Source organism: Agelaius tricolor, unplaced genomic scaffold (genome assembly GCF_023055355.1).
Source record: "Agelaius tricolor isolate 1412-34295 unplaced genomic scaffold, bAgeTri1.0.p SCAF_2, whole genome shotgun sequence".
Classification (NCBI taxonomy): Eukaryota; Metazoa; Chordata; class Aves; order Passeriformes; family Icteridae; genus Agelaius; species Agelaius tricolor.
In genome coordinates this window covers 48,162,151-48,176,495 of record NW_027269262.1, presented here as the reverse complement: position 1 = coordinate 48,176,495, position 14,345 = coordinate 48,162,151, and the positions used below count along the sequence as shown (strand labels likewise).

General features: G+C 39.2%; 1 protein-coding gene across 5 annotated transcripts in view; it reads right to left on the bottom strand.

Moving 5' to 3' along the window:
• Positions 1-14,345, bottom strand: part of GREB1L (GREB1 like retinoic acid receptor coactivator) — a 132,747-nt gene that overhangs the window by 52,925 nt on the left and 65,477 nt on the right. For 3 of the 5 annotated variants that reach the window (XM_071418116.1, XM_071418127.1, XM_071418138.1), the window contains 3 exons: positions 7,929-8,100; positions 7,388-7,585; positions 170-346 (listed from right to left, as the gene is read on the bottom strand). In XM_071418116.1, the coding sequence (XP_071274217.1) occupies positions 170-346; positions 7,388-7,585; positions 7,929-8,097 (544 nt within the window). In that variant the 5' untranslated portion in view covers positions 8,098-8,100. The remainder of the gene's footprint in view (positions 1-169; positions 347-7,387; positions 7,586-7,928; positions 8,101-14,345) is intronic. The other 2 variants (XM_071418157.1, XM_071418148.1) reach the window with 1 other exon arrangement.

Here is a 14,345-nt window from a genome sequence, read left to right as displayed (position 1 = left end):
AATGGGCTTTTAAGGCAGGTTCATCTACAGATTTGATTTAATGAAGTCAGTCCTCTCCTCAACATATTTCTAATAGAAGGTCATTAGCTGAAATGACATTAGATAATTTTCAACTGGCTTTTTTTTTTCTCTGAATTATTATGGTACAAAGGAAAAAAAGATCTCTTACCTAAAAGTGCATTTTTTCCATGATCATCTGGCAAAAACCTCTTGTCAACAGCGCAGACTAGAATGTGCTCAGGAAGGTTGGGAGATTTGGCTCCTACTAACAGGAAGCCTGCTGGGATATCAATTTGCTCCATGCACAGAGATACCAACCGTAAATCCTTGCCTGCTTGACAAAAACCTACAGAACAAAGCAAAACAAATGATAACTCTTCAGAAGAATTCATTTAATTCTCTTTGTTTGATCAGTTGCAAAAGCAAATGGCCTTCACGACTTGATGCTGTAACTGGAGTTTTCATATATCCTTTTTAAGGGAAATAGAGGAAATTGAGATAGCATCCCACCAGAACCACTAGCTGAGAGTTTCAGAGGCAATAGACAACATTATTTTAAATATACATATTTAAACATATACAGGCACAAAAGAAATTTAAGTGCCCAAACATTAGACATCAAAAAATTGGCTCCAAAATCCAATTTTTCAAAAACAATCAAAATAAGAGGATAAGTTTGTGATTTAATAACAGAAAGCAGCTCTTAAAACATGCCAAATATTATTTTTTCTTTGCCAAACTTCAGTCTACAGTTTTTTCAAGAGAAACTATTTTGTCTTAGTTGCTTGCAGAAGGCGAGCATTGATACATAAACACCATTAAGTAATACAAAAGAATGATAAAAATTGATGATGAAAGTTTAATAGTGGCTACTAAAAATCATTTTATTACATTAAAATAATTAAATATCTAATTTTTAAATCCTCCAAACATTTTAGAAATTCCAGGAAATAAATAATTCACTAGTTTCAGACATGTGAATCATGTTTTGCTACGTCTCCAGCTGAGTCTCTGAAGTCTCAGTGGACTGCAGGACTTTCAAGTCCCCAGTTAAGTCTTTTCCCCACTCAAATACACATATGCCCACAAAATAAGGACATAACCTTGCCTCTTGGGCTTCTAATCAGTGTAGAGCTAAAGCAGCAGAAGGAGGCAAAAGTGGGGACCTGAGAGAGTTTCTGCTGTTCTATGCCCTGCAGTGAGCAGGTAGCAGGCTGGGTCACACAAAAAGCATAGCAAGGCAACCCAGAGCAGTGTCCAGGCTAAATAAACAATAAATAAAGGAAATCACAATCACAAGAATCAAGATTACTGTTAAATTTGAAATTACTGCAATAGCTATTAATACCTATTACTTACACTTCATTTAAAATATTACTCATGTAAATATTATGCATTGTCACAGAAATTTTAAGAAAAAAAATCCTGGAGAAAGACCTTGGGTTAGCATGTGGTAACACAATGTGATCACAGCTTAACCAAAAGCCACCTCAGCCATTATTGATACATATGTCTGTGCTCTTAGCTCCTGGGCCAAAACCTATAGCAACTTCAGCAAAAACTATGGAAGTTATTGGGTTTTGGTTTTATCTCAGCACTGTAGCAGGCACAGAGCATGTGCAAAGTGGAATGCACAGAATCAGCTTGCATGAATTTCCTCACAAGCAGCAGCTTGCTGAAAACAGGGTCCAATACAGGTTCAGTCTTGTGCCTACACTCACAATCTGCCGAACTAGTTCTTGGCTGAATGGTTTCTTCACTTCTTCAATCACCTCAGTTCCAGCAGCAGCTCATGAAAAGCTAGCTTGAATTTACCCCTCACACACTTGCTTTTTCCAAGCAATGAATTGAATTAAGCTCCTGAAGTTTTCATGTATGAATCAGTGGATTATATCAATAACTTACCAATAAAAATTGACATATGTTTTAAGAGAGAAGTATTAAATCTGCATATTTAAAGCATAATTAGTTCTTTTCTGATTAGGTGTCATTTGATTTTAATCTGTTAAATTCTTCTTAAGGCATGTTCTCTAAAAACATGTTGATCATAGTCAAATAGAAAGCCAGGTACCAGGCTAAGTATTATCTAGACTTTTTGATGCAATTTAGAAAGAAACAGTCTCAGATAAACCCAGGAGAAAAGTCCCTTCCATTCAAAATAAAGTTTGCTTATTCAAATGTTAATGTCACTTAGGTATTAAATCCAGAATTTTCAAAGCTGGCCTTAAACATTTAGGCATTCAGCGAAATCTGAGTAGTTGACATGCTTAGAAAATACCACTTTACATCTAGATTTAAAGCAGAAAAATTGCCCACCGCTGACAATGTGGGCAAACAGGAAATCTGTAGATAAGGATTATGAAACAGCAAGTGCAGTAATATTTCAACACAGACTTAAACCCATGCTTTACACAATTAGCTTCTAGCCCAGTCTCTACCTAAAAATGTTCCGGAAATGCCCAGAAGCACAAATGGTGCTTCTCCAACAGCAGAAGGCTTTTGAAGGAATTGCTAGCAATAGCAACACTGGCACAAGCAAGGTTGTCAGTGTTGTTTTGTGTCAATACAGACTTGTTTTCTGAAGGAGCACACAACATTGAGAAGTGTGGATATCACATGAGAAGCTTTGGGCCGCTTGAGGGTTTTGCTGTCCCAGTGAAGTGAAGTGAAGCAGCACTCCACGACACCCCAGGTGAAAGAAAAGACTCAGATTTATCTGGGCTATGTGCAAAACAACTTCAGCTATGCTTCAAGCAGCTGTGTGTCACTGCATCAGTCCCCAAGGGAGAAGCTACAGGAGAGTCCTAAGAAAAAAACATCCTAACAAGTTTACAAGCACAATTCAGTAACTGCCTGCTATCATGGGAACAGCAGCCTCTTAGCTGAGAGGCTGAAGATCTTAATATTTCCCACCATTTAGGATATGTGGGACTGGACTGTAGAAATGCTGTATCCTACTGGATCTGCAAGCAGTACCTATGATTCACCACCCCCAGTATCATCTCTTACTCAGCCAGTGCTCCCAGACCCCTTGCACTCTCCCCGTTCTCCCTCCTTTCACAATCTCCTTTGGCATCCTCCTCGGCTTTGGCTGGCGACATCTCCGGATCACAGAGGTATGCATGGGCAGGCTGGCTGGCCAGCACATGCCTCTGGGATGTTCAGCCTGTCAGAGAGCTATAATTACCTTGCTGCCCCAGGGGACTTAAGTTTGGGGACACCGATGTCATCCAACCAGCTCCTGAACTTCACAAATCTTGCTGAAATTCACTGCCTTTATAATTCACTACCAGAAACGGCAGAAAGCAGCCACCAGCTCAGAGCTCACAGGAGACTGCCGAAACCTCGTTTTCTGAGGTGGTGAGATAATAAACAGGGCTGACACCGAATGCTTCCTCTGGCTCCCCTTCTGAGAGGGAACGGGATCCCGATGGGTGGGCAGGGAGAGAGGCAGCACAGACAGACCCCAGAGCCTCCAGGAACTTTTCTCTTGCTCATGGAACAGCTGCCACAGGAGAAGCAGGGAGGGCTGCAGAGCCTGGCCAGCTACAGCTGGGATTTACTTCCACCAGGAGATAGGGAGAGGATGCAAATCTGCTCCTGTGCGGTAAAAGGTTTGAATTTTCCTTCAAAGACATGCAGATGGAAAGAGCAAGAGCCCTTCATTATCCTTCTTTGCCTTGACTTTAAGGCCTGAAAAGCACTCTTTTAAGTTTCTGCTGCTTTTTGAAACTGAATGAGGAAATTCCACCCAAAACACATTGATTTGGAAGCAAGTAACTGAGGGGAGATGAAGGGGAGATTAACCCTCTCCCTGTTACATTGTCTTTTTCTAACTACCAAGCACCACAGAGATCCCAACCTTATTTTCTTTTCTGTTTTGCCTGATTTTTGCATTGGTAATTAATTATCTGTTAGAAATAATAATTTCCACATTAGGAAAGACTAAACATAGTGTCTCAGTACTAGATGAACTTGTGCTGCCAATGTCTAAGACTTAGAACATTTAAAATTCATTTACATTTCATAGCTATTCATTTATAACTGTGCTGGCACCTACACTTCTATGTCAAACAGCAGTAAAACATTTCCTCTAAAAAAGAAAGAATAGCACTTTAATTTACTTGTGTACCTTTTATGAAAATCCTAGTACAAAGAGAAGAAAACATGAGTCAGTAAACCAAACCAACTCCTTTTTGTGAAGTATTTTATCGACATGTAACTGCTGAATTGCTAAAAAAAACCCAAAAACCAAAACAAATAACATGTTCTTACAGGATCTCAGCTTTGTTTCAAATAAGGAACAGAGGAACAGGCACTTACATTTCAATTAAAGATTTGCAAATACCAGGAGCAGTCACCAAAAAGTTAAAATATTAACAGCTTTTACAGACATCTGCATTTCTCTGCATTAGTTTTTGCTTCTGAGAAGCACATTTGCATTCTCCAACATCACTTCATTTAAAGTAACCCAGTCCCATCTTCCTGAAAATGTATCCCCACCGCTGTCAACGACTACAAGTCCTAGAATCTTCTCAAAAATTAAAATTGTATCTGTCTTCCCTTTCCCCACCGTAAGAAGAAGTAGTTTCCATGTGGGGCACCAGCCCCTTGTTGCACTGTAATAAATGGGGTATTTGCATGAGGAATTAGCTTCCAGGAATTACATATGAATTAGGGGTCACTGTCACTCGCTATTGTAACCTCACAGTAACTGATCAGGTGTTAAGTACCTGCTTACCTAATTGCTTCTGAAACTGCCTTGGCCTTTCTTTAAGCATCAGGTAAATTGAGGATTTGCTAACAAAAGAAAGGTGATACTATTGTGTTTCCCACAGCTTGCATAGAATGTTATTCCACAAATGAGAAGCAGCCTCTTTCAAAGCTACAGCAAGCCAGCGGTTCAGAAGAGCTTCTTGATAATGCAAGAATTTTGTTGACTATTTGAGATACCCATATGAAAACAAATAAATTATTTTTCTTGAAACCCTATTTTCATGGAAATTTTAGTCACAAAAATTTGTGTTGAGCAGGAAAAAAACCATACACAAACCCCCAAAGCCCCTGAAAATAAGTGAATTACTTTCATGACTAACAGCAAGGTTCAGTGGCAAATACAGTTGCTCTTTCCAATGGGCTAAGAAGAGAGTTAAGACATCTAATAGTAGCTGAGAAAGAATTTCCAACAAACTCGCTTATGAGGCATTTATTTTTTTTAGCTGACAGCTAAAGGCATTAAGATCTACTTTCTGCACCCATGTGACTGACAAATGCATCTGAATAAAAGAATAAGTCACCACAGAAAATAATATGATGGTTATGGCACACATCCTGAATTCAGAAAAAGCAAGCAGCACAAATACCTCAAAGGGAAAAAGATTTCATCCCACCTGATCCAAAAGGTGGGAAACAGATTTTACAGCAAGCAGAGCTATGAGCTGCAGGCTCTAGTACCAATATTTTGCTCTTGGATAAGCAATGGAACACAGGCTTAGTTTAAAGTATCCAAATACAGTGAGTTCAAATGGTCTATCAGTATTGTTTAACATCTTCATAATGTCATTTACCTTTGCAATTAAATAAATAAGATAAGGGATGCAAACAATGACAGTGATCCTGTCTTACATCTCTGGAAGGCATACTCATGAGATGAAAGATGAGTTATCAGATTAATATCTTGTTGAGATATGGTCTGCTGTGTGAATGTTTGGGAACCAGGGCATTTTAAACAATTATGCAAAACTGTCCTAACAGATCACCAGAAGTATTTGGAAAAAAATCTGTTTTCCATTCCTTTTCCAGACACAAAAACACTGCTCTCTTAAATTGGTTCCTTGAGAACATCTGATAGTAAGGCAGATTTTGTAAACTCAGAATGGTAAACTTAAAAATGAGTAATGAACAACCCTAAAATTCTGCAGATGTAACACATGAAACTTTCTTCTAGAGTGCTTTGATCATAAAAGCCTTATAGATAAAAATCAAAACACAAAACTGCCCCTGAAAGGTCAATCCCAGGACATACTAAGAAGTTTAACATTACATACATATAATATGTGAAGTGAAAAAGGCACTGCTCCTGCTCTCCACAGGAGATTTTTCAGACTTTATTGATACTTGTCCTCAACTGAGAACACTTTCCTAGGAATACATCGTTTTATACTTTCTCCTTCCCTCCTTCTTCAAATTCACAAGCCTTCAAAGGACAGAAAACCACACTTCTGTGTGAATAATGAATTCTCCCAACAATATTCCCCATCTTTTCACAGTAGCCAACCAGCCCTTCTGTTCTTTGTGCTACAGGGAACGGGCAGTATGCTGTTACAGAGGGTAAACATGCTCCCGTGAGCTGCATTTGGAAGTGGAAAAGGCAAAGATGACAACACATGCCACTAATGCCTGCCCCCCACAAATGTCCAAGAATTACCAGGGGTTGATCCTTACTTCTATCATTTCATATAACCAGATACTTCAGTAAGGTGCAAAACCATTTCAAAATTACAGCTTTTGATGAACTGTGGACAAGGAATTCCATGATTCAGGGGGATATTGAATAAAATGTCCAAAAGTGCATTTGGACCTGGTGGGAACAGTTCCTGTTTTCAGGTATCTGAAGTCAGCAGGGAGATGTTTTAACAAGAAGCACATCTAATAACTATGAGCAGGTCTTCCTTTTTTGAGGAAGTTAAACCTTCAGAATAGAACAATTTTGGGGTAAGTTGAACCAATCACATTGATTTTTCTTAGGGCAAGTAGGTTCATGCATAATTACCTGGTTCTTTCTTTGACACATTTAAACCCAAGCAAATATAGTATGGTCAACAATTTTGCTCATCTTGAACAACAGCAAACCATGGCAGCTCAGTTGGTAAGGAAGCAATGGCCAGCAGGCACGTGGGGAAGACAAAACAGACAAGCTTCCACAGCCAACCTTCTTATCACATCAGCAGCAGAAAGTACATTAAGTGTCCTCCCTATTTTCTTTCTCTTCTTTCTACCCATGGAAGCAACTAAGTCCAGCTTTGCCAATGTTTCTGAGAATCATTTAGGAACAGACTGAGAACCAGCCATACTGATGCCAACTCAGGTAACCTCTCTGAGGACAGTGAATCAAAAGAGGTTACCTGGTTGACAGACAAAAAAGGGCTTTCAGAAACTACTTACGTGCCACAGCCAGTTCTCAACACTGCTTTCAAATGATAAACTAAACTTTATGTTCTCAAACAAGTCCTTCTAATCCTTATTTTGTCAGATCTACGGCTTTGACTATAAACTGTATTTTCAGACTTTCTAGCTTAAGGATTTGTAAGAGATCTGCAGAGAGTGCACATTATCACTAGAATCATTCAGTAGTGAAGATCATACAGTAAAACACAATGATACCAACCATCAGTAGTGCAAGACCCTTCTGGGGCAGGTTTTTGCGAGTATGGGATTGGTGGACTGCTTGAATCTGACATTTCTTCATCCTCTTCTTCATCTTCCATTTCATTAACAGTTTGGTTGGTAGAAAAGTCCAGGTTTCCATTTTGTGAATAGCGATGTACTAACTCTTTATCCAACTCTTCTACCTTTGGCTTCACATCTGAAGAATAAAAATAGAAAAAATAATAAAATATAGTAAAGATAAAAATAACCTAGAAAATTGAACTTTTCAACAGTTATCTCCTTTTAATACAACATCTATCTTCTCCTTTAAAAATAACCAGCATGCCATTCTTTCCCCTTAATGATGCCCAAGATCAGATTTTGTTACAAAATGAACTGCTGGGCAGTTTCTGCCTTTTTTTTTTTTTTCTTTTTTTTTTTTTCTTTTTTTTTTCTTTTTTTTTTTTCTTTTTTTTTTTTCTTTTTTTTTTTTTTTTTTTTTTTAATGAAACACCCCCCACCCTTTTCACGCACAGAAAAACAACTGAAACGTGCCATACTTTCATGGTTACCTTCCGGCAGGAAAGGAGGCTGGTCAGGATCCAGGTAGAGCTGGGAGAAGATTGGCCGTGGGACAACGCTGCTGCATCTCAGAGAAGCTTCTATGGAGTTGTGGAGAGCTTCTTCGAAACGGGCGGATTTCAGTTGCCCTGCATATGAATTCCCCATGATCTAAAAACACAAAGGAAACAGCTGATAAGGAGATGGGAATGCCCATGCACAGAGAATTTACAAATGAAGACAGATGCATGTCAGTGATATAAAGTCAGCAAGGAAATATGCTGTGCAAACAACATCTCTAACTAGCGCCACACGTTTGTGTTTCTCTCTCTGTCTGGCAGACTGCATCCTTCTGTTCCACCAAGCTTTTAGCACACCTCCAACACACTGCTCTGTGTCTTCTGAGCACATGGCCTCTCAACAGCCTCAAGAACCTGCCTGGTATAAAAAAATTAATGGAGGATAGATAAAATCATTATTATTTGGGGTTTTTTAGGATATTCAGGGTAGAATACAGAAGGGTACATATAACAAAAAAAATTTAAAAAATCAAGTTGGGCTTCATCAGTTCTTGTCAAAAGAGTAAGCATACTCTTTTGTCAAAGAGTATGTTTACACGATTTTTCACTTGTCAGTATGCCATTATTTGGAGAAAAACTTTACACAAAGACATCCAATAACTTGAATTTTTGCTCTTGTTCATATTAACTGAAATTACATGGAAGGTCAGTTTCTCTGTCCTTTCAGAATCTCTTCACCTTCTGTCTTCAAGGTAATATTATGATTTACATGTAGTCTGACCTATCAAAGGATCTAATTATAACAAAATATATAAAAAAGAGAGAAATAAATAACTTCTAAACCACATGCAGCAAATGCAGTAAAATGTCTTCATTTGAAATTATGCTTTACACTCATGGAGTAAAAAAATCATTTAAATATCTGCTTTAACAATTAATATTTCTACTGATGATGAACTTATGAACTTAATTAAATATTCAAGCAGAAACAGACCTGTAGACCATTTCTTCTCCTTGGATGGCATCACACAACCCAAAGACTGTTATACTTGTGCACCCAGCACTGGGATATGGACACTCAAATTTAAACATTTAGTAACAGGGTGGCCATGGAAGGTTTTAAAATGAGCTAAGGAACACTCACTGAAATATGAAATTTTCCACTTTGCTAGATCATTATATCAAATGACATTTGTTCCAAAGAAACAGCAGTCTAAAATTTCCCAATATTCAGAACACAAGACTGAACTTTCAGAGAAATTTATTTCAACAGAAACAAGTTTTCCCCAGTTAAACCAACAGACTCAAAAGTACAAAACCTTATAAAATTATCTTTGTTCTTCCCCTCAATAGATGTCACCTAGACCTACAAACAGGAAGAGACCTTGGACAAGAAGATAAGTTGGCATTTTGAAAACCTACAGTTCCACTCCTGCTTTATCACCGTGTTGCTCAAGGTGCTCAGGGCCACCTGTAAAAGGGCAATACTTGTGACAGCCATTTCCAGCAGCCTTTGAGGTCTGCTGGTGTAGACAAATATCTGAGAGCTAATTATTACTACACTACTGGATACACAGGTGTGAAACAAATCAAATTATTCACCTCTAACCTGGGAGAGAAGGTCAGTTCCAGCTAGACTGGCTTTAAATAAATTTTGTGGCAACTACAAAATTTACACTACCCTAACCAGAGACAATACCAGATTAAAAAAAATGTTTCTTAGCTTGACACATTCTGCTATTTCAGCAGTGAAATACCTCAGATAAGTAGATTCTCTTTCCCCTTCTATATGTTTTCATTAGATTTGGAAACAGTAGGGACTGTGTACAAACACACAACTACAAAGTGTGTTAGGGAAAAAACTACACTGAAGCAGTATAAAGGTTGCAGCAAGCTAAAGCCTGTCAGGTGCCTTTGAAAAAAAGAATTTCTGGAAATCAGCTAAGTGACTGAAACACTTATTTTACTGAAATCAGTGACGATACTTCCATAAATACAAGTGAAATCATTACAGACTTTTATTAAATTTCATGCAATAAAATTTCATTTCTGTGCTATTTATGTCAGTTACGATGTGCTTAAGGTAAGATTTCAAGAATGTATTAAAATTAAAAGACTTTAGTTAAAACACCATAATGAAAATGAATCAACCTTCATGAATCAGAAAATTTGCAATTCCCACAGCACATCTGCATGAAGTTTGTTCACTCTCCATGTTTTCTACAGCCTACCTGTTGTATAAAATCTATGACAACTATTTTAATTTTGATGGGAAGCTACTTATAAAGGATAGCGCACACACAGAAAAAATGCTGGCAATTTGATTTGCTTCCCTGGCAATACAAGGAGACTTGCCTGTGGATGGAGACTGTCACAGATTTACCAGAGAAATGGTTAATGGTTAATGTTACCAGAGGATGTTTCTGGCTTGCCAGGAGAAAACAAGCTTGTTGGTGGAAATGCCAAGTAAAGAAAGGCTCAGGAAGCCCAGCTGGTGTGAGTTCTGGCGCCTGCAGCGTGGGAGCAGGGCGGGAGGAAGGCGGGCAGGGATGCAGGGATGTGCCTGAGCAGGATGGGGCAGGCAGAGGTGTTGGGGCAGAGCGGCCCCGGGTGCTGCTGGGCTGCGGCTGGGGAAGCTGGGAGCCCTGGAGAACAGCACGGGGCAGCTGATTTCCTAACACTGCCTGAGGCCATTAGGGCAGCTGGGCCTCATTTGGAGCTCAATAGAGCTGGGGAGGGGAGAGGAGGTGGCAAGACCCTCCAGCAGTGAGCTGCTGCCTGGGTCAGGCTGTGCTTGACCCAGCCTCCCCAGAATTGGAGCACCAATTCAAGGGAGTAACTCCTTAGTGTGTCTGCACTTGATTCTAGCCCTAAATGCCTGGTGCAATTAGGAAATGGTTAATTTTCCTCCTCACAGTCTAAATGGGAGCACACCTCAGCAGCAGCAGAGGAGAGGAGAGAAACATGCTCTAAGTGGACTCCAGTGGGCTGAGGGGGCTTGAGGAGGCAGCAGAGCCTGGAGGAAAAATAAATTGATGGAATTTAAAGGGAGGCAAAAAAAAAACCCCAAACCAAACCACCAAAACCAAAGAACATTTCTCTTATTAACACATGTATCTGCCATATCTGCATTTAAATACGACCAAAGCCAATGATTTAACATAACTAAATTAATGTTCGTTGTTTAAAAATTACCCAAATAATATGTCCATCCAACATTCATATATGAGGTCATTTGGTAAAAAAACCCAACAAACCAACCCCTCTTGCTTTTCATAGTGAAATTAAGATAAGGTTTTCTTAAAATTCTGCCCATCTGATGCATCAGTGAGCTCGGGAGGATGTGGGAAAGACATTCCATTGTTGAGTTCATCTGAGCCAATCTGACACAGTGACTGAGAAAACAGAGCTGGACTTGACTCAGGAGCTCCTCCCTGATCAGGAGCTCCTCCCTGATCTCTGTTTTTTTGCTGCCAACTCTAGCACATCAGGGCTCACCCTTGTGTCCATTGTTCCACACCCAGCAACATGGCATGGAATTCTGCTGGAGCCAACCTGCGTGCACAGAGACGTTTCCAGTGGGCAGGAGGTTTGGTGAGAGGGTAAATAATCATTTCCATATCTACCTGCACACTAATTGTAGCTAACTCAGCACAGAGCTGGTTAGATTCCTGGCAATGAGCCATCTGCACATCTCTAATTCAGTATTCCAGCCCTCACCTTTCCTTTTACCTGCACCACTGGATGGATCCCAGTGGAATTCTTAAGTTGCCTACTTCTCTTGGCAACCTTTTAAGGTCTGTTTTGGATTGAACTTTACAGAATGTTAGTATGTGCAAAGTGTATGTGTATTTAGCTGTATTTATACTTTTTCCTTCCCAAGCACCCTACCAAGGAAGGAGGGCCAATTTGGCAACACTCCTTCTTAAGGCTTCCCCTCTACCACAACAACATTCCCACTGTACAGAGATGAATTTTATTTAATTTCCTTAAAACTTACTATGGGGATTAGAAGACATTATCAGAATTGAATAATTTCAAAATTAAATCTGAAAGAAAACATGAAATAATAGGGCAATTTCCTAAAATTTAGATCACCCTCACCTCCAGGCTCTATCACTCTCAGTGTTCTCTCTGAAAAGATTCAGGTACTAAAGCACCACCCAGCACATCTCCATTTCTGCTGTGCTTCTTCAAAGCAAATTTCCTAAACTCACTTCAAGTCTTCTTTGCAGTGGCCCATCACTGAACTAGAGGATTAACCATGAGATTTGCTGGAGTGAGAACAGCCTTAAAACAGAGCTGGAAGGCAGCCCTCACATTTCCATCTCTCTCCTTACCAAGACACACGAACAAAGCAATTGGGAAATTCCTCTAACCTGACCACAGGTAAAGGAGGATTATTGTTATAGCTTTAAATAAAACAATTAATATGGGCATTCATTGTGGAAAGCAAAGCTACAATTGCCATGAGCTTCTATCAAAGCAGACAGAAATGGAAATAACAAAAACAAAATTTCAAAGAGAATTGATTTAACACTGCAACACTTTGCTGCATGGTGAAGGACTCAGGGAAATTCTAATCACTCTTTCAAAGCCAGAAGCTGAATTTACAAAAAGACCTTGTCAATTCAAGCAAATAATCTTGTTCCATGTGGTCACCCAGGTTTCAAAAGATCTGTGCAGAAACATGACATGGGATGTTTGAGAAAAACCAGAGCCCAGGTCCAGCAGTGTGTAAGTACAGTAACCATTACCCACTTTTAGATAGCAAAAAAGGTGACTATGCTTCTTTGCATTAAAAAAAAAACCCCAAACAAAAATAAAAGTCACCTCTGAAAAGTGGATCATGACTCAATAACTCCTGGGAGCCAGAACTGCACATTGAGTTGAAGGCTCTGCTAGTAAAAATATAATCAGATCATTCAGTACACCAGATACCACATATTTGGCCTCCAGGTGGGTCATGACCCCAGAGACTTTAAAGGAGAGGAACCGAACGGGGAGGATGAGGGAGGGGGTGAGTGTTGTTGTTATGGCTTAAAGCAATTTCACAATTACCTGATAGCGAATGATGAATCTGATGCAAACACCCTCCATTAAGTCAGCTCTATCAAGTCCTTACTTTGTGTTTAACCTAATAATGTAATTGTGTTCTCCAAAACACATAATCTGGCTTCTGATCTGGCCTACCCCACAGAGAAGTTTCTCTTCAAAGGAAAAGAAAGCAAGTTCCTCCACAAAGGCACTGCCAGGCCCAGCACAGCTTCTGTATCTCAAAGGGTTATCTCAGGCAAAGAGAGACCAGGCATTTATTTGTGCTGCAGAAAAACTGAACCGGTTGTTTCAGGTACAGCTAGTGGTTCTGATTGTTTACATCATTCTTAGTCATGTTCTGGGAGTATTATTTTTCCCCATTAGAGCATCACTAGGATGTACCCTGAACATGCATACAGCAGAAAGAATATCAGGTAATAATGACAATAACAAATATATACACTCACTAAAAGTGCAGACTTCAAAGCCAAAAGTCTATGTACAGCATCAACTGTAGTATTCAGTGGGGAAGACTTATGTGTGACTTAAGATTGTAAGGTGGAGTAGAAGTCTTATTTCATAATCACACTAAGATACCTTTTTCTCCTTCCTCACAGTCTTTTCAAGGTTTTAAAAGGTTTTTAAGGTTTTAAGGTCTTTTCAAGGTTTTTTAAACTCTGTTTTGTCTTCATTAGGGATATTCAAACTCAACTGTAAAAGAGCTTACAATCTTACGTAGCAAGTGACAGATAAATAACTCATTCACAATGTCTTTTAAGAAAAATGAATTATTGGTTTTTTAAGTTATGGATTTACCCTATTTATTTACCCTATTTGCAGTGCAGTTTCCTCTCATCTTTATTTTTTGTTTTATTTTTAAGAAAATATTGCTTGCATCCAATACCATTTAGAGTCTCATCATTCAGTCTAATGTTGCCACTACTGTGTAAAAGTAATGGGAAGGATCAAGAACATATATTTTTTCCTGACAAGGTTCTTTCTCTTATTGCTCAATTAATGGTATCTGTACTTGGTGTATTGCATCAGATTATCTGGGATTTGGACAATTCCTTGCACAGAGACAGAAAAATGCATGTACTACACAGCCACATGCAGGGTGGTGGAAGAAGGCAGCTGTTTCCCCACAACATCAAACAGAAAGCAAATCACAAGTGGTCTTAATATGGAGACTGCTATGCCCTTACTGCTCCATCTCTTCCACCCCAAGACTATTCCTACAGTCCTCAGGATCAGCTCACAAAACAATAAACATACTAAAGGTAAAATTAACAGCTGGATGCAGGATGGTGTTACTAAGTTGAACTTACATGAATGAACTTCAAATCACCTCCAAGTGAT